The sequence below is a fragment of the Grus americana genome, chromosome 11 (assembly GCF_028858705.1).
Source record: "Grus americana isolate bGruAme1 chromosome 11, bGruAme1.mat, whole genome shotgun sequence".
In the NCBI taxonomy this organism is placed as follows: domain Eukaryota; kingdom Metazoa; phylum Chordata; class Aves; order Gruiformes; family Gruidae; genus Grus; species Grus americana.
The window spans coordinates 11,212,795-11,232,556 of NC_072862.1; the positions used below are offsets into that span (position 1 = coordinate 11,212,795).

Sequence of the window (19,762 nt, forward strand, 5' to 3'; positions counted from 1 at the left end):
TCCTGCTCTGCAAATTCCTGTGCAAAAGTCAGGGATATAGGAAACAGAAGAGATGGAAGTGTGTTTACTAGCTGAGTACACAGAGTTTGGGGACAGTGAACGTGTTCTGCATGTTGCTACGTTTGGTCAGTCACCTTGAACACATTGCTCTTCACCAGGCTATGCAAAGCAGCCCGAGATATGACTGAAGCACACAAGAGTCACACATTATCTCTGTATCTTTGACTAGTTCACTATTTTGTTCAAATGTTCACTATTTTGACATTATCATTTAACTTTAGACAATCTAAAAAACTGCCCATTCTAACCCACTTTTCTAGGTCTCATCCTTGTATGAGCTTTTAAAATACAAATGGGGACATCTAAATTACCTTCAGAAATAAAAATATTCTACAGGGTAAATAAGTATTATTCTCATTTACTAAAATTCTGAAATACAAGCTTGTTTGGTAGAGGTTGGTCTGCTTTCATATATAAGTAACTCCAATACCAGTTTTTGAAAAAAAGTATTAAATAAAAGAAAGCCATAAATATAACAGATGATGCAAGAAAAATGCACTTGGAGAATTATGAGAGCATTTTCTAAACCAGTAAGACAGTAATTGCAGGTGTCAAGAGTTCTACTTTAGTGAATTGTTTATTCTTAGTCTAACCATCAGTTAGAGGCATCAGCAATGCCTCTCTCCACTCTTAATTTGCTTCACAGAATTATGAGTTATATACAGACCTCAGGAATGCAGAAGCCATTATGACCATGCAAACCACCACTGTTCACTAGATAATCTGCACTTCCTAAAGGCAGGAGATTGAGCAGGTAATAAATTTCCTGAAACTGCCATTTCAATACTGTTTCTACAGATATCACTGAACTTGTAGACCTCCAAACCAGAAGCTGGCTGGGGAGTGGCAGAGTAAAGGAAGAGCTCATCTTATGAAAACAAGCCATTAATATACCCAAAGTTCAGGTGCAAGCGGCAAAGAGTTAATATTAAGTATGTACTAAACTAAGTAAATACTGCCAAAAAAAGAATCACATAATTTTAATAGAGGGAAAAACAACAACAAAAAAAGAACCAACAGGGCAAAAGTACAGCTGTGATGTGAAATAGCTTAGGTCCCTAGAAGATTTATTTTGATTTACTTACAGAAACTTATTTTTCCCAGATGCGGGAAAATAATATTCTTGCCGAGAATTCTGTTTCAGTTCTTTAAATCACGATTCTTACTTATCTTTTTGCTCTGTTCAAGTCACTTGTCTGTAATAAGACAGCATATCATCTAAACTTTGGTAAAGCGGTTCCTGATTTTGAGTGTCACTGCTGTTGGTCTGCGCTGACGGCAGCACATCTTGGGTGCTGCAGCCACAGTCCTGCATTGCTGGTGGCACGTTCTGGGTGCTGCAGCCACAGCCCTGTATTCCTGGTGGCAATTCTTGGGCGCTGCAGCCACAGCCCTGCACTCCTGGTGGTGCATCCTGGGTGCTGCAGCCACAGGCCTGCATTCCTGGCGGCGCATCCTGGGCGCTGCAGCCACAGCCCTGCATCCCTGGCGGCGCATCCTGGGCGCTGCAGCCACAGCCCTGCATCCCTGGCGGCGCATCCTGGGTGCCGTAGCCATAAGCCTGCATTGAGAATGGCATATCATGGGTGCTGTAGCCATAAGTGTGCATTGGTGGCAGCATGCCTTGAGCACCGTAGCCATAAGCTGGCATTGGAAATGGCATATCATGAGTGCTATAGCCATAAGCCTGCATTGACGACAGCACATCTTGAGCACCATAGCCGTAAGCCTGCATTGACGGTGGCACACCTTGAGCACCATAGCCATAAGCCTCTGCTGATGGCAGCATATCCTCATCATCACTGCTGTCATCCTCTCCTGACGATGGTGCATCTTGAGCGTCACTGCCACATGCCTCTGTTGATGCTGACTCAACTCGAACATTGCTGTTGTAAGCTTGTGCTGATGGTGGCACATCTTCAGTGCTACTGCCGTTGGCCTGTGCTGATGGCATCTGTTGGTTTTGTGCTGTCTCTGTTTCTAGTTTTGCAGAGGAGGTTTCAGGACTGTTCAAATCCTGACTTCTGTAATTATCATCTTTCTTTTGTCCCATAAAGTAATCGGAAGGTGGTGCAAATTCTGGATCTCGCTCATCTCTGAGTTCTTCCTGTTTCTTTGACCATTGTCCAAACATCAATTCTGTTAGAAACAGGGAAAATGGTAGATTGAATATAGATTTCAGGGTCTGAAGATCAGTCAGAAAGGAAAACAAATTAGCAAACAGAGAAAATGCAGCTGTGTAAAGCCATTTGAAGTTACTTTTCCATCTAGTACTAAATTGCTGGCTAAGCTGACAGTCCACTTTCTTTACGGAGCAGGAAGGAAAGCATTGAGCATTAGAGATATCCACCACCCCCTATATAACTCATCCTAGTCATTTTAAGATCCTATAACAATGTGGTCATTGGTTATGAAAAATGACTTTATTAGTCAGGGGTGAATCAAAATACAAACCAATCGAAGCATTAAGAGCTTAGTTATTAGAAGGTGGAAATGATGAGATTATCTGTAGTGGGCACAGGCAAAAACCAGTAAGTTCTTTATTTCAACAGAAGTGGTACATATTCTAGTTACTATGACAGCTGCTGATTTCTCATTAAAAATAGTTCTGAAGTACTGCAATGGAATGACAGCTCAAGATCACCACACTTAAAAAGATATCCCCCAAGCATACTCTCTAAACCCAGTATAATTCTTTTCAGTATTCATTTCTATGAAGACTTCTGTAAGAAATGAAGTTGAAAATTTTGATACATAAGGACTACACATTTGGGTGATGTAGCAAAAATAGAGCCCCAATCAGAGGAGGACTTCTTCCTTTGCTTTGGTAAAAATATAAAAAAATATGAAATAGTACAGAGGAAAATATCTATGAGTGAGGAGTTTTGTTTATTCTGACACTAATTTAGATGCTTGTGTTACATTTATGTTCAGTGAACCACAGTTATTTTACTTCACATTTTAGAGTAAGCTGTCCTCTGCTTTCTGAGTGTAGTAGTTGTTGTTGCAGTACAGCGCTGCTTGGGTGTCAGTCAGATACTAGGATTCCTCAGCGGTAGGAAAAAAACCAGCATCGAGCAGGATAAAGATGTAACAGATTGGACCTGAAAGTTTTTGGTTTTAATGGCACTACAAAGTTTCTCCTCACAACATTGTTCATTAACTGAACACAGAGACTGTGAAAAGTAAAAAGAAGCTGGAAATATCAGTATTGCACAGAACAGGAATGCTGCTCTTATAGGAGTACTAAAAAAGGTGGACATTTATGTGCTTTGCCTATTCCTTGTTTGCTTTTACTTAGAAGTCAGGCATCAGACTACAAGAAAGTGCATAAGCTTAGATTAATGGTACAAAATGAGTTAATAGGTTTGAGAAGGATCTGGAAGACAGCAATCACTTGATGTTGTGACAAGAAAGATCCTTCAAGATGGGACATTGCCACTGAAGTGGTCTCTGCTTGCATCACTTTTTAGTATCGTCCTGCACCTGTTTCGGTGTAATACATCCTGCCATCACATAGCACAAACTACAGAAATACATCAAGAAAAGATCACACTGAAAGACAGTAAATCTTATGAACGATGAAATTTGTCATTCTGACAACGTCTCTGCATCATCCACATATAACTCCTATATGTGGATATATATATGCATAACTCCTATAGAAGAAAATATTATGGGAACATTATAGCAGCTATGGGCACTAAGGCATGCCTTGTCAGCCACTACACTGGGCACTACACAGCACTACAAAGGCAGAAACTATTTCATTGCTTCTGAGTCTTACCATACTTTCTAACAAAATAGAAATGAACGTAGCAGTGTTGCACAGTACTTCCAAACCACGTTTCTGAATCGACATTTCCTTACCTTTGCCTTTATCCCACTCTCGGACATAAGGCACTCCAGGCTTGGTATCTCTTCTCTCCTGGATGACAACCTCTACCTTTCTACTTGCTGCAGTAACTCTCGGAGCTTCCGGTTCGTCAGTAGCACCTTTCACCTCTATGTTACAGAAAGAGATAGCAGTTTTTGTTAGTAACGGGATAAAATCTATATGAACTTCATAGGAGAAATAGAAAGCAAGAGTTATTTGCATTTATAGAGCTTGTACTAGTTATCTAATTTAATTCTAACAATGACATGTATCTGAGTGGGGAGGTGATATTAATTACTGCATATTAGTTCAGAAAAGATAATGGGTAAGCCAGATAATCAGGAAGCGTATCTACCAAGATACACTTCATTAGCTTTCTAGTTGTATCAAAAAGACTACTGAAAATCTATTGCATAATAACCCAAAAAGGAATGTGGTGTTATACTGAAGCTAGAGAATTTGGTAAAAATAAGAATGTTTAGCATGTTATCTCCCTTTCATTTACTGGAGAAAACAATTTGCATTCTTATTCTTCTGCACAACAGTAACAGTTAGCAGTGGCACATTACTGTTGTTCGTTTCCAGAGCACTTCACAGTTAATGACTTGCATAGAATTCTGACACGGTGAAATATTAGCTACATTTTACAGTGGGAGACAGACAGTACAAGTTGACTAGCGGTGTCATAAGGGAAACAGTGCAGTGCAGAAGTGGGATTAGAACTCAAATTCATCACCCTAAAGCCTAGTCAGCTGTATGTATGTCTAATTTACAGACTGCGCTGAAACTGTAAGAGTGTGTATTACATGATATTAAAATTAACTTGTTACTACTTTTTATTCTACCTCATCTTAAAAAAGAAAAAGCCAGTAAAATTTCAGCAGCTTTAACCTCAACCTGCATAATTAACCCACATAATTCCTGCTCAGGTGTGAATCAAAAAAAGCCCACAATCTACACATCACATTTCTACCTGCATTATTAAGCTACTTATGGCATGATTTTATTTCTACACACAATTATATGAACTCTCACTCTCTTTAACAGTTATACTAATTGTATATATAGAATACGTAATACCAATATATTGAATGTCCCAACCTAAATCAATTAGAGTATGCCTGTCTATCGATCAAATACAAGATGAAATAGCAATTATTTAACTTAAAAAGGCAGCAGATCATACCTCCATTCTCCAATTTTTCTGCCTCTTCCTCTAATCCAGCCTCCCTTAACTTCTTAATCTTCCGTGCTCGAAGTTTAGACAGCCTTGCATCTAGAGCTGCCTTCCTTTTTTCTTTCAACTGTTCACGTTTAGTTCTCTGGTCAAGTGTCTTAACGGCAAACAAAAACATGAATTAATCTTCCTTTGTTATTATAATCAACTACATATCTTCCTTCACTAAACAGCTAAAAGAGAAACTTATCAAGTACCTGTTTCAAAAGGAAAAAAGAGGCCAAATTTTTTTGGAGTCAGCTGCAGGCATCACCTAGTATAAGACTTACACAACAAATCGAAGACAGTGACCACTGAAATGAGGATGCCCTCATATTCCAGTTTGCTCTTTAAACTCATACCTGCTCTCTTAGCATATCCAGTGTTGCCCGTTGTTTATCCCTAAGTTCTTTGTCACGAGAAAAGGCGAAGTAACCAACACCAAGCTGTCTGGCCTCTGAAAAGAGGAGGAAAATCAATTAAGTTCAAGTTACACTCAGTTTATAACAGACAGTAATGACAAGCACCATGCACCCTGCTTTCAGGCACTGAACTACTCCCAAAAACGTACACTGCATTAGTTTTAGGTGGCTTAAAAGGGCTTTTTTTAGATGATACATGAAGTGAAGCTTTCTGAAGAAAAACACAGGAGGAAGTAATGAAATTTGAAAAATACATTTGAGAAAAATACAATTTGAGGAAAAATAAATCTAGATTTATGTAGTGGTAATTTGAATGGTTATTATACATGTGGCTTAACACATACCTACACTTTGCCATATAGGCACGAGAAGTACCTTTCCCTTGCTTCCTCTAAAACTAATCTCTTTGGTGATACCAAGAATGGATTTATACCATTTTCTCGAATGTCCTCATAATGTATGGGTCCCATGGGTTTTCTGAGGGCTTCTTCTTCTTCTTTTTCCCACTGCTGCCTCTGAAGTTCTCTTCTCATGTCTTCAGATAACAGAGTATTCCCATCAGGACCTTGTCTAATTAAAAAAAAAAAAAAACATTATGGATTACAGAGCAGAACTTATCAGTTTTATGGTATCAAACAGTGACTGACCTGCTATTGCAGTGTTTACAAAACATAGATCACTGTAGGCACCATTTAGTGATGCAGCATTGATGACTACGGTACGTGGGGAAGACAGAAATACAAAACTACTTCTGAAACAAGGTCCTAGTAGGGCATGTTAATAAAAGACTTAAACAAAATCATATCCTTTCTCAGAGGCTTTATGAAATCATTATCAAATCACAGAATGGGAGATGAAATAATCACTTTTATTGGCATTTCTTGGGATTCTAGCAATCACATATAGGAACATTTCAGATTTAACATAAGAAAATGAAAGGCATTTGAAATACCCAAAAGCTAGCCATTAATTTACCCTAGAAGTCCGTGCCAAATCTTAATACCCAATATGGGAAATATTTTTTGTCTTCCCAAAAGAAGCAGCAGGATCTTTTATTGTCTAGCTACAGCTGGTTTTGCTGACCGACTGTCATCCATATCAATGCAGAGGCTGCAATTTCCAAGCACTCATATTCTCCATCTTATGATTAAAATATAGAGAACACACTAATAAGTTGTTAGTGTGACAGAATTTTCACTTCAGCAACAGTAAGGGCTCAGCTGAGGTGTCTTTAGATTATTTTCTGAAAACAATTCTCAGTGCTGCCATAATAATTTTAACAGAAGAGCTGTTAAACAGCTGTTTAACAGAAGAGCAAAATCAAACAAATGGATATCTAACATTCACTTTGAATGTCATGATGAATTTGGAATTGCTAAAAGACTGTCATCAGTTTCCAGGTTAAACAGAATCAGCAATCACTTCTCTGGCATCTTCTGGAAGGTATTAATAAAATACAGTTTCTATGCAAGGACCACAGTTTTAAAAGATGCATTAAATATGAGAGTTTGCTAAGTCAATTTATCAGAAATTTTCTCTGCAAGCCATGCTCTGTAAGTGATGTTTTATATTTAGTCAGCATTTACATCAAAAAGTGTCCCTTAGTAGGTTATTAAAAATTTCATTTTAGCTTTTATTTGATATCCATGGTCTCCATTCTGTTGCAATTTAAAACCAATACACCAGCCACGTATTTCAAATGGTCAGCTACCAAGGTGAAATAAAATAGAAGCCTTGGAATACTATATGAATTTATAATAGAAAGTTTGATAAAATCACAGTCATGCATAATTTTTCTGTAGCTACTCTATTTTTTAAGGCACAATGTTGTAACCAGCAGAAGTTTGTCAAAGTAAATCTAGAGAAAGCAGGAGCATCAGCAATTCTGGATTGAGAATGAGGTAACGAAGCATAGCCTCTCTTCCTTCACATCAAGAATATGCATGTTAAATACCGCAAGGAATGTGCACTTCCATTAGAGAAATCACACCTTTTCCCTTGAAGTTCCTGATCCATTTTAAGTAGACTTGGCAAATCCTTCTTCATACAGCGTCTAGATCGGCCAAGGAAATCAACATAATCAACCCTGCAATGAAAGCAAAGGAAATTTGATGCAGAACTTCTATTTTCAGATTTAGAGAACTCTTAACCAGAAGATAGAAGCAGTGACACTTTCCAAAAAGTATTCATCACCTCTCAGCCTCTCCATGTGTGACAGTTTCTTCTACCTTTCGGTTATAAGAGAATATGTTCTGAGTGGGGCATATGGCAGTTTTATCACAGATATTTACCTGATCTCACTTTGAGCTGGCTGTCTGCCTTGGCAATCCAATGGTGTAAAAAAATGTTCAAAAGTTAGAATGTCGTGTAGTTTTCACACTAAAATGAAACTGAGCCTAGTACTGGCTTCCCATGGCGAAAATAATAATGCAGCATTGACTTCTTGCGGATTTGAAATTGTTACAATATATTTCGATTATCAGTCTAAAGCTCATTTAGAATAGGCTGATGGCATTCATTCAACTGGCATAACAAAGGCTGGCTAAAATGCAAGCAAAATGTTCCTTTGAAGCACATATCGTGCTTCTTATTCAACTCTTTATAGTACTGAACACTTAATTTACACTTGTCAACAAAAAAAGCTGTTAGGAGCTATACTTATTGTCCTGAAATGCTAGAAAGTTCTTTAGCATCAAGCTGCTTCAATTATCCCATTCTAAAGAATTAATACTACATCTGAAAAAGTATGACTGGCAAGCTAGTTACCAAAAACCCAAACTTTAAAAGATCTGTGCTTTTAATAAGTTAGGTCTTTTACGTAACTTCTAAGGATATCTACAGCTTAGGATATACTCAGTGCTCTTTGGTTATTATAATGTAACATCTGTAGAAAAAAAAGTCTGCATTCTCTATTGTAAAAATGTAACTATGGATGGCTGCAGAATAATTATGCTAGCACCCAAACATCCTCATGAGGATATGGCCTCACTGAGATGGACAATATATTAACAATAACACGTCACTGAAGTGAGATGTAGGCAATGATAGAAAAGCACCGGTGAACAGTAAAATGTATCGGTTTAAATTTCTGACATTTTATGGTGATGGAAGCACAAAGTGGTTTGAGTCCATCACTGGATCATTGATAGTTTCATCCTGAATTTCAGTAAGATGCTGGTAACATGTATATCTGCCTTTCCAATCTAGCAGTCTTCTGGTACTCTGCTGGATTCTTCTCCCAGTTTATTCTGAAACATTACATAGCAAATCTTATCTTGACCTAATAAACTGGAGAAGGGGGTGCTCTGTTTCGTATCGGTTACTCTGTTTTAAACTGATTACCAGAAGTAAAAATTCTGTTCCATAAGCATTTTAAACAAATTGGCAAGGAAAATGTTTAGTCAGACTGGTTTCATAATTATTCCTAATATCTTGGGTGAAAAACTAGTAGTTACTTGGAATGTCACAGAAAATTGTCACAATTTAATGTGCTGCTGTTAAAACAGTAGAAGAAATCCTGGAAAACTCTGTTCTTTTTCCAATTGGAGTTTCTCTCCTTCAAGAAGTGGTCACACAACAACAACAAGAACAACTGCTCATTTTGTAAATCACACACAACTAGAGAAGGGAAAGTGGATGCAATAAAACTCCCAAGTTTTGCTAAAATGCATTTCAATTCAAGACACCAAAGCATAAAATTGTATCAATACTGTGATCAGAACTTCCATTAACTATGCAAGAAAATAAGAGAGGATATTATGATGTGTCATTTATAGTACATTTCCCTGATTGTTATTTCTCAAAATCCTGGATGTAGATTATATTGCAGTGTTACCTACATGGAAAGGAAAGTAACATGAAAGACTGTCTTTTAATAAGACATCATTAAAGAATGTTACTACCTCTTCTCAATGTGTAGTATTAACAAAAAAAAAAAAAAAAAAAAAAAAAAAAAGGAAAAGGTGCCACTCCGCATACTTTGGAGAATAAAATAATTTTCTCATGCAATTGTCAAGACACAGACTAGTCAGGACAGCTGAGCCCAATCAGTAGTACCAACCATTCTTCGTCTGGGTCCTCAGGTGGCGGTATTTCCACTTCAGGTTGAGTTTCCTCATCATCTGTCTCTTTTTCTAAAGTCTTTCTAGCAGCTTCGCTCTGATACATTTCCTGTACTTCGTGCTGTTTGTCTATGATCTTCTGAGTGAAATCCACCAGGTACAAATCCTCAGTTTCTTCATCTAAGGCAGAAAATTGATTCTTAGAGAACAGCCAGGAAAAGAATAGAACCGAGCACAAAATCAATACAAAATAGCCACAATCAGCTTTTCAGCTGTCAGCAATGCCCTGGACCACACTATTGGGGAATACTTAAATCTCATTCAGTGCAAAACAAATCTGGAGCTATAAACAGGCTCCACAGTGATAACCTCTATTTCTGAATAGAAGTTTTAAGGTATTTTAAAGCAATTAATCGCTTGTGTACAATACAGAAAAGGTTGCAGTCTTTGCACTAAAATAGTCTCTGCTCATTAACTATTTCAGAAATATAGTGTTTGTTATGTAACAGTTCAAATACTTTTTTGATGCTTAACATTTGGTATATTGGCAGTAGTTAAGCAGTCCCTAGAGTACTTTTTCTAAAAAGTAGAGAAAAATGGTGGGATCATATGTGGCAAAGATGGACACTAGTAAAGAAAACATTAGAGATTAATTGCAAGGAGATTTGGATTCTATTTAATCATTACTTCTCGCAAGGGACTGAATGTGTGAGAAGAAAGGGGCAAATTAGAGTTCGCTAACTCTGTTAGCAGCATGACTGGCACTGACATTATGAACGAGCCAGACTCCCCTCCTGTTCCTGTTCTCTTCATAAAGGTCCAAGAATTAGAGAGCAGGACAGAACATCAGCAATGCACTACGAAGACTGCATAATGGGGACTAAATTTATTTTGGTTTTCTAAGATTCTGTATTGAAAAATCAGAATATATTCCACCCGCTTAATGAATAAGCGAAACAAGCCTATAGCGCTTTACTAGGATAGGCTGTCCTTCAAAAAAGTAATTTTATTTTCTCTAGTACCTATATTTTTTCTCCCTTTCAAAGCAGAATAACCCATGTCAATCACTTTGTATAATAACTCCCAAAAAAATTTCCAATATAAGAAGACAAGCAGAGAATTCATACTGTAGGTGCTGTAAATCACCAGATAGTCAGAAATGCCGACTTTTAGGGTGAACTTTACAAACAATTTTTCAATAGATAAATAAATAATGTACACCCCCCTCATTTTAGAGTAGTTATATTCACCTGGGAAGTCGCCTTTTGTCATTTTCTCATACAGCTTTGCTTTCTCTTCTAGTTTCTTCCTGCAAAAGAAAGAAAAAAAAATTAACATTGCAATCCCACCAATTCCAAACATGATTAAAAATCATCAATTTAGCCTTAGATAAATGGAACAGGAAAGTACCAGGAGTGCTTGAAATGTTTACTAGAAGCTGACTCATGCCTGGTTTTTTGTTTTGAACCTTCACTGTCTTTTCTGAAGATACAGAAATATCCAGTTCCAGAGTTTATACTGAAAATAATTTTAGTGAAGTTACAGAATTAATCTTAAGTGTAATTTGTCAAGTAGGCAGGAACACGAAGTAACAAGTATTCCACTTTATCTAACTACTACGGTCTGTCACATAAATACTGGAAGCTAGACCATTATTTGTAGGTATGAGATATTGAAATACTGTTTTACCGGAGGAAAAAAAAAAAAGAAAAAAGATATAACATGGAGTTACACTTATTCTTAGAAACTGAAGATAAAATCTTAGCTAATTTCTGGAATGGTAGAAGACAATTTTGAAGAGCTAGGAACTGCTTACAGAAAACCAGAAAATTACTTATAAATTGCATTTTCAACATATATCTTATTGTACAACTAATCCATTTAGAAGATGAGTCAAATCTTCAAATCTTGCAAAAAGCGAGCCATTTACTGTCAAGTCCAAGAAACACTTTGCTATAGAATTCTAATGTATCGCTGCCCTGTCTTTGAATTCTAAAGATGACTTTCAAAAATCAGTAGCTTGACATATTCAGAGAGCTGTGATCACGTGAGGGCAGATATCCTTAGAGCATGAGACTGCTGGGATGCAGTTTGTATATCACTGGAAAAGAGCATGGAATTGATGCGGGTCTTACTGGTTGGTCTAATGAGAACTGCTGGTCCAAAACGTGCATAACTTGCTTTATGTGCTTTTCTAAACACTGAAAAACAAGTTCTACAAAGCATTCCTTTCTTACTGAGCCCAAGAGTTACCTTGATTTATCTAATATATGCTCCTCTTCTGCCTTTTGCTCAACATCCTTCTCCGCTCGATTTGCAACTCCTGCGTTTTGTTTGTTCCAGATGCTTGGTTTCTGTGGAGTACAATTTCATAACAACAAATAAAGAAATAAACAAAAACATCAAAATGGTAACAATTACAAAAATATTTCAACTCCATAATGCAAACTTTGCAAATCAATCATGAAAGACTTTGTAAATAACATCTTAAACACGTTTGACTTGAGACTATACTTAGTGTGCTGTAGGATGCTGCAGGTATGTCCTAAAATTACACAGATCACAGTACGATATAATAGTTAAGGACAGGCTGAGAAGAAAAGAGAAGGGAGAAGGGAGAAGGGAGAAGGGAGAAGGGAGAAGGGAGAAGGGAGAAGGGAGAAGGGAGAAGGGAGAAGGGAGAAGGGAGAAGGGAGAAGGGAGAAGGGAGAAGGGAGAAGAGCACTCAGAAATCAGACAAAATCTATTCTGACAAAGATGTTAAGGTTAAAAAAATTAATAAGAACAATCCTGCTGATTACTAAAGTAATAACGAAGCCATGAATTATTTCTATTACCTTCATTTTAGATATAAAATACAATCAGTTTGCCCGTTTACAGCATAACACTGTAAATGCTGCATGTTCTTCAAATATGGCAGCAATACTATATTCTACTATTAGAAAGCTACAGAATGAATAAAAACCAATGTGCAGTAAAGAGTAAAACAGGAGAGAGAATTGTGTATCCATTATTATACACCACGACACAGAGGAACAGATTGCAGAGCACTTATCAAGAAGAGCCTCTCATCCTCCATCCTTCAGAGAAGCACACAAAATCTTGGAGAAAAAAAGAAACAACTTCTACAGTTACAAAAGCTGTGGCTCCCTGGGGAACGAAGATTAAGTGGTGATTTAGATGGGCATAAGCAGGAGATAAGTTTTCTGCTGCACACAAGAATCTCACCTGGAAATGAAATTTGAAGAACATCCTCATCATGTAGATTTTACAGTTGAACAGCAACACAGCTCTGAGTCTTTATTTATTTAGATTTGAATATGAACTTCCTTACTTAAAGGAGAAAGAATGACAAAACCAACAATGGAAAAGTATTTCTACCTTATTAGAAGTTTTGGGCTTTGCAAAGATGCCAGCATCTTTCAGTAGCTTTTCTTTCTTGAATTCTTCTTGCTTTCGGAAGAGTTCTGCTTTGAGATCTACCAACTACATCAATGGCAAAATAAACAAATAACCAAGACATATCAAATGCATATACATCAGGTACTGTAATAAAGTAATAATTGTGTCTCTAGTAAAACAATCGGGCATTTACAGTTATACAAGCATTTGGTTGTATTTTTATGTGGAATTTTGAAGCACTGATTCGATCACAAAGGTCGCTCTTAAGTTTCCAGCAAACAATATGCAAAAAACACAGAATGCAAATAATGATTAGGGATTTATGAAACCCCCAAATATATCCTTGATCCTTTGATACATAATGAGAATAAGAGACACATAACTCCACACAGATTTTACCAACCTCCCAATAGCAAAAAAATAGAGGAGGACTAATGAAACAACACTAGTGAATTTGAAAAGGAAACTTCTAACCATTAGATAAGGAGTAAAATCCTGCCTCAGAAAAGAACTGATAAAAGTTTACTTTCATAATATATATACTTTCCCAAACAGTTTTGTATACTGTTTATATAGTTTCAGATTTTCTTTCTTCTTTTTTGAAAATAAATATGTAAGCAGCATTGCCATCTGTGACCAACACCCATCTCACCTTTTATTAGGAAGCATCCCCAGCAGGGGCGTTATCTTGAAATTACATTAAAACCCCTAGTTGGGAAGAGAATATCGGGCCACTTTCCCTGCAAGTCCTACAGAACGCAAATTTCACAGATGTACATTAAATCAGGAAAGTGGAAGACTTTAGTATCAATATTTGTCCCAAACACTAAAGCATTTGCTTTTCATGTCCCTGCACCAATGATGCACGGTGTTGTAAATGAACCCTCTTCCCCCAGAATACTTTAAAGTTTTGTACGAGCACGTCAACGTTAAGTGTTTCACATACAACAACCCACAGGTTACATCAACTGTTTATTTGGAAATATGAAGTGTTTGGTAGCAATCTCGTTAACAGACCACTGGAGAGCAGGGAGGAACGGCACCTGGCCATCCCGAAGGTAAATTCCCCAAGACACGGCGCTCCTATTCCTTAGAAAAAATCAGGAAATGACCTCACATTTCCCTCTCATGCCCTAATGTTATCATTACATCACGAATGGGGGCAAATTCAGACCTAGCACACTCGGATTAAGAGTACAGCGCGTACGTTTGGTCAAGAAGGCGAAGGGGCTAAACCCCCTGCCACGAACATCTCACAAAACCACGACGCGACGTCAGAACGCGTGACGGACGGCGTTACAACAAAACCCTTTAAACCAGCATTTGCTTTTACAAGCGTGCATTTCAGTGGGCTGGGGTTAAAGCGAGGGGTCAGAAAAACACGCTCCAGTGTGCTGTTATCCCTGGAAGCGGCTCGCCCCAGGCCCCCGCCCGCACGGCCTGCGCTGGCCAGGCCCGCCCGCGGCAGCCCCGCAGCTGCGGTAACAGGGCACGCCTGGCCGCCCTCACACCCTTATAAGCCGACCGACAGGCCCTGCTGGGAAAGCGGAAGGGTTTATTTTGCTTCTTCCCGGCCGCAGCCAGGTTCGCCCGCTCACCGAGGAGGCGGCCACATCCAACGGCTTCTTCCTCCGGTCCATGGCGGCCTCCGCTCCTCCGGCAACCGCAACAGCCGGCTGCCTTCTTCCCTGCTTTGCGGCCTTACCGTAAAGCGCAACGAAAGCGAGGCGCTATTGCGACAGCCGCAGTGAGAGCAGGCGGGGAACCCATCCCCGCCGCCATGTTGGGGAGGTCAGGGGAGGGCAGACGGGTAAGGACGGGGCTGCTAGGGGGCGCTGTGCGCGCGTGGCTCGGAGCAGCGGCGCGCGGCCCCGCGGTGCTGCCCCCCCTCACCCCCCTCACCCCCCCCACCCCCCGTTGTCCGGCCGCGATCAGCCTGAGCCCTGGCTGCGGCTTCCCTGGCTGCGCTCCAGTTCAGAGTCACAGGTTGGCAGGGACCTCTGGAGATCATCTAGGCCACCCCCTGCTAGAGCGGGATCACCCAGAGCAGGTTGCACAGGATCGCGTGCAGGTGGGTTTTGTATCTCTCCAGAGGAGACCCCACAGCCTCTCTGGGCAGCCTGTCCCCATGCTCGGTCACCCTCACAGCGAAGAAGTTTTTTCTCATGTTCAGATGGAACTTCTGTGTTTCAGTTTGTGGCTGTTGCTCCTTGTCCTGTCGCTGGGCACCACTGAGAAGGGTCTGGCCCTGTCTTCCTGGCACCCGCCCTTTAGATATTTATGAGTGTTGCTCAGATCCCCTCTCCATCTTCTCCAGGCTACACAGCCCCAGCTCTCTCAGCCTTTCCTCATACGAGAGATGCTCCAGTCCCCCCATCACCTCTGTAGCCCTTTGCTGGACTCTCTCCAGTAGTTCCCTGTCTGCCTTGAACTGGGGAGCCCAGAACTGGACACAGAACTCCAGATGTGGCCTCACCAGGGCAGAGTAGAGGGGGACGAGAACCTCCCTCGACCTGCTGGCCACGCTCTTCTTAATGCACCCCAGGTACCATTGGCCTTCTTGGCCACGAGGGCACACTGCTGGTCATGAAGAGCTTGTTGTCCACCAGGACTCCCAGGTGTGGAAATGAGGGTTCCTGGCAGATGGAGTTCAAATTCTTCAGGTCCCCTGTTGGAAATGGCCATGTGTGGCCTGAGGGTTGGAGCTGCTGCCAGCAGCAAGAAAAAAGAAAAAGAAGGGAAAATGGTGGGAGACGACAGATACAGAAAAGTGCAGGTCATACTAGAGCCATAAGGTTTACTATTTTAATCTGCAATGGAAGAAGAGAAATGAGCATTACTGAAAAATAGGACAAAGGAATGAAAACATCTGTGCTGTACTAATTAAATCCCACTTCAGCAAATCATGTATTGTTGCTTGTTCAAACCTCACCTAGCGGCAACACTGAGAAACCAGCCCAAATGCAGCCAAGGGTTGGCTCTGACTTGCTAATTCCCATCTTTTTTTGGGAGGCAGTGTCTGTGTGAGGGCACGTTTCCACCCTGAAGTGCATGAATTCTTCTCCACATTGCACACTACAGCAATAGGACTCACTTGCTCACCCGTCCAGGTTTTCAGTGCTGCAAGTGTTGAGCACTTCAAGGAGCTCAGGAGTATTTTTATCTTGAGATTCTCATAACATGAAGTGTTCCTGAAGAGCTGATAGTCAGACTTGGTTCTGTATACCTCCTTGTAACCGTGGGTGCAAAAACAAGTCAAGAAACCTTGGTCTCTTGAAAACTTGGCCTGTAGAGTGTAGCAGCCACGGGCTAGCCTTAATGCCTGAGGCTCTGGGATAGGACCCCTACACGACCAGTTTAGAAATGTAACACCATACAGCTGTATAGGTACTTCATTGCTGCTTTATATTTTCTGACTGAAAGGAAAAATGATACAAATGCTGAATTGGTTGAGGCTACTATTCTGGAAGCCACTTTTCCACCTGTCTGTCTTCTCTCCCCTTCAGATGCCTGAAACAAGACCTTTGTTTGCAGGATTCCTTATTCCTTGGCACTGCCTAAGCCCCTGTAAGGCTGCCTGCAGCTCCTTACTGCATTCTGTCCTTTCTGCTGCATTTTCCCCCCATGACCTGCCCATATCTCTTAGCAAACTGCTTGTCACACCATCCTGATTTCAATTCCTAGCAGCACTTTTCTTCTTTACAAATGGACTGACCCTCTCCTGTAATGTTAGAAGCACGTTCTTTTTTTCCACATTTACAAACCTGTTTTCTTTTTATTTGCTCTCTCCTTCCTGCACTTCCTGCTTTTGTATTTACCTGTCCACACCATGCTGGAGCAGCACTCTTTCTGTTTTGGATGTTGCATAAAATGGCTCAGTATCATCTCAGAAGCCCTCTATGTATCAGGTGTTACTTGGATAGTCTTAGGGGATATGTGAAAATAGAAAGAGGCCCTGGAGCTGTCAGCATCACTCTTAAAACGTTTCTTTCTGGTTGAGGATGAAATGTATGACCAGAGTTGTAAGGAAAAGCTGTGCTACTGAGTGGTTACACGTCAGGATGCGGAAAAAGGAATTAATCTTAGAAATTGCAAGCTAGCTCATGTTGTTGCTGTGAGCAAGGATCACAGGGATGGCACTTCTGTGCTTGCAAGAAACAATAGATTATTTTGTGGGTAGCAAAGGTCTGGCTAGACATGCCTGAATTGGGAATGAGTCAATCAGCATCACTGATGCTGTATATAACCAAGGGGCTCATGCCATGAGATAACCTTCAGCTTGCGTTCTCTCTCAGTTAACATCAGTAGGACCAGCAGGCAGTGATAAAAGCAGACCCGGGCAGTGGGGACCCCCATGCTCGCCGGAGCCGCGGGGTTGCACTGCATGCTGTCGTGTTCCCCTACGTGTGGGATTCGGCACTCGAGCGTGCATCCGGACAGATGGCTTTCGGAGCACTTTGTAAACGTTGGTTCAGGAGTCTTGTATTTACAGTCTAAGAACTGACAAGCTTTCACACATATGGTTCCCTCAAAAAGCCACGATGTCGACTCTAACCTGTGGAAGGCTGTTCTGGGCATTTTATTTTTATTTTTTAATCCAGCCCACAGGCATTCATAAAATGCCAATGAGGGAGGGGGAGCTGGAATAAGAACACTTCCAAGTTGTGAAACAAAATCAGCTTAACTTAAAGAAATGAGGTGAGGAAGGGGAGGAATCTGTCTCTGTGTGTATAGTACAGACTCAGCGGGGCTGTGCTGTGCTTATTTCTTATTGGGAATCTGTGAAAGCTGTATAAACTACCATGTCTGATCTCAGACTGCTGATAGCCCTGAATTCCTGGGGAATAATTGATTCAGCACTTCTCATTAGTATGCTGCTCATCTTAGCATGAGGCCTAATTGTGTTTACTTCCACAAAGCTGCATCAACACAAAAAGCTTGTTTATTATTTTTGAGGAAGATGGGGGATCGCAGTGGATTGTTCTAAAGGGATTTTGTATGAAACGGTGGCATTTCAGCATCTTGTAAGATTGGTGAAAGATGCTGCACAAACTTGAAATTATTCAGTTGCAAAGCTTTGGTGTGGACTTCTTCTGCACCCCCCTACCAAAACTAGACTTACAGGACCCCAAAACAAAATTATATTGATGTTTGGGAGATTTGCTGTTCTGAGACCGATTCTCTTATTGCAGACACAAAGGTTTCATACTACCCTAAGGCTTTGATGTTCTATCTTACTTTCTACATTTTGGCTTTAAGATGAAATAAAACTGTGGGCAAATAACAGCTGGACATTTTCTAAGATAAGCCTTAGTGCTAGGGCACTGTGTCCTCACATGCTTTCGTAGCCACTTGACATAAGGCAACTTATCCATGTTTCTCTGAGGGATGGAGAAATTCCTTCTGGGTTTCTTTTTTTTTTTTTTTCCCCCAGGCTCTTCATCTCAGAAGTTATCACATGAAAGAATTGGTGCTATGCCAACAAATATCTTCTTTAAAACAGAGCAAGAATTTTTTTTGCTCTCCATAGCTTGCATATTCTTGGTTGGCTAGAATATTAGTTTGTTGAATTTGTGTGACTTAGTGTGTGTGAGGCCACAAACGACTGTGGCACAAGCAAAACTGTTTGCAAACTAATTATTGTAACATGAGAGATTCAGAAGTGTTTCTTTCCTTCATAGCAAAGATTACCTCTTTTCCCAAGATAAAGTCCCAGCATATCTTTTTTTTATACTTCTGTATATTTTCCTAAAGGCACCTGAAGCATACCCTAGGTTTTTGTATTTTAGCATTGCATTTATAGAAACATTGAATTGCTGTAGCAAAACAAACCCAAAACAAAAACCCTTTAGTCACCAGTCTAGATGGACACTATGGATAATTTTTTCGCAGGAAGATTAGAAGTTAAAATCATTTGGGTATGTAATTAGCAGGTGTGCAGGTTAGGATTTAATTCTTTGATAAATGCTTGAGGCTTTTTGCATGATCCTAGGCAGAAAGTCAAAACCAGAAGTGGTGCATAATAATGGTGTTTGTAACCTCTTTCTGGCACACATGTGGCTCTCCATTGTTTTTTGGGAGTTTTTTTGCCTCTTGGGTCACAAGCTGCAATGCCAGACTGCTTTCATGTTAGCTTATTTTTGCTTGCAAGCTACAAAATGGGCACAGAAGACAAATCCAATGATGACTTAATGCTAAATTGAAATGAGATCTAAAGTAGTCTTGTCCTGTTCCATGGGTACCTGAATTTTATGTGCAGTTTTATAATGCACTTGAAATCATGTCTTGTGTCAATAATATTGTCCTCTCTTCTCTCTGCATGTGTTATAAGAGATGGAGTTCTGTTATGTGCTACTTGTGTAGAAATTGTAATTCCTCTGAAATACAGCTAGAAAGTAGGGATTCCCTAAAAGCATCCAACAACTTTAGATCAGAAATAGGCTTAATGCCATTGTACAACAGAATCTGTAGGAGGGACATAGTTATTGCAACTGGAATTAGCTTTGAAAACCGCTATTGATAGCCATGACTCTTTTTAGTACGCATTTTAGCAAGTCCTGATGAAAATTGGCATAATGACCCTTCCTCCTTTGGAGATCATGTGTGCATGTTCTTAAGTCTCACTGGCATAAGAAAAAATTGAGTACCAGTTCAAAAGATGAATAAGTTTCTCACTATTTTCCTGTACTAAGGGATATATATACATACATTTTCTAAACCGGAG

At 39.9% G+C, this 19,762-nt stretch overlaps 1 protein-coding gene across 1 annotated transcript; it reads right to left on the reverse strand.

Annotated features, from left to right (window-relative positions):
- Positions 1 to 636: 636 nt before the first annotated feature.
- CCDC174 (coiled-coil domain containing 174) lies at positions 637 to 14,721 on the reverse strand. The gene is made up of 11 exons (XM_054838587.1): positions 14,637 to 14,721; positions 13,018 to 13,122; positions 11,890 to 11,990; positions 10,887 to 10,945; positions 9,636 to 9,816; positions 7,566 to 7,661; positions 6,009 to 6,145; positions 5,516 to 5,610; positions 5,124 to 5,271; positions 3,931 to 4,065; positions 637 to 2,199 (listed from the first exon to the last, which is right to left on the reverse strand). Exons 1-11 carry the CDS (start codon positions 14,676 to 14,678, stop codon positions 1,244 to 1,246), a joined length of 2,055 nt encoding a protein of 684 aa, XP_054694562.1. The 5' UTR covers positions 14,679 to 14,721; the 3' UTR covers positions 637 to 1,243.
- Between the last annotated feature and the right edge of the window lie 5,041 nt (positions 14,722 to 19,762).

Excerpts from the sequence above, each read along its gene's own strand:
- CCDC174 (XM_054838587.1), bottom strand. The coding sequence starts at position 14,678 with ATGGACCGGAGGAAGAAGCCGTTGGATGTGGCCGCCTCCTCG. Across the intron at positions 5,611-6,008 it reads TGAGGACATTCGAGAAAATG|AGGCCAGACAGCTTGGTGTT; the intron begins GTATAAATCCAT and ends TCCTCTTTTCAG. Across the intron at positions 2,200-3,930 it reads AGAGTGGGATAAAGGCAAAG|AATTGATGTTTGGACAATGG; the intron begins GTAAGGAAATGT and ends TGTTTCTAACAG.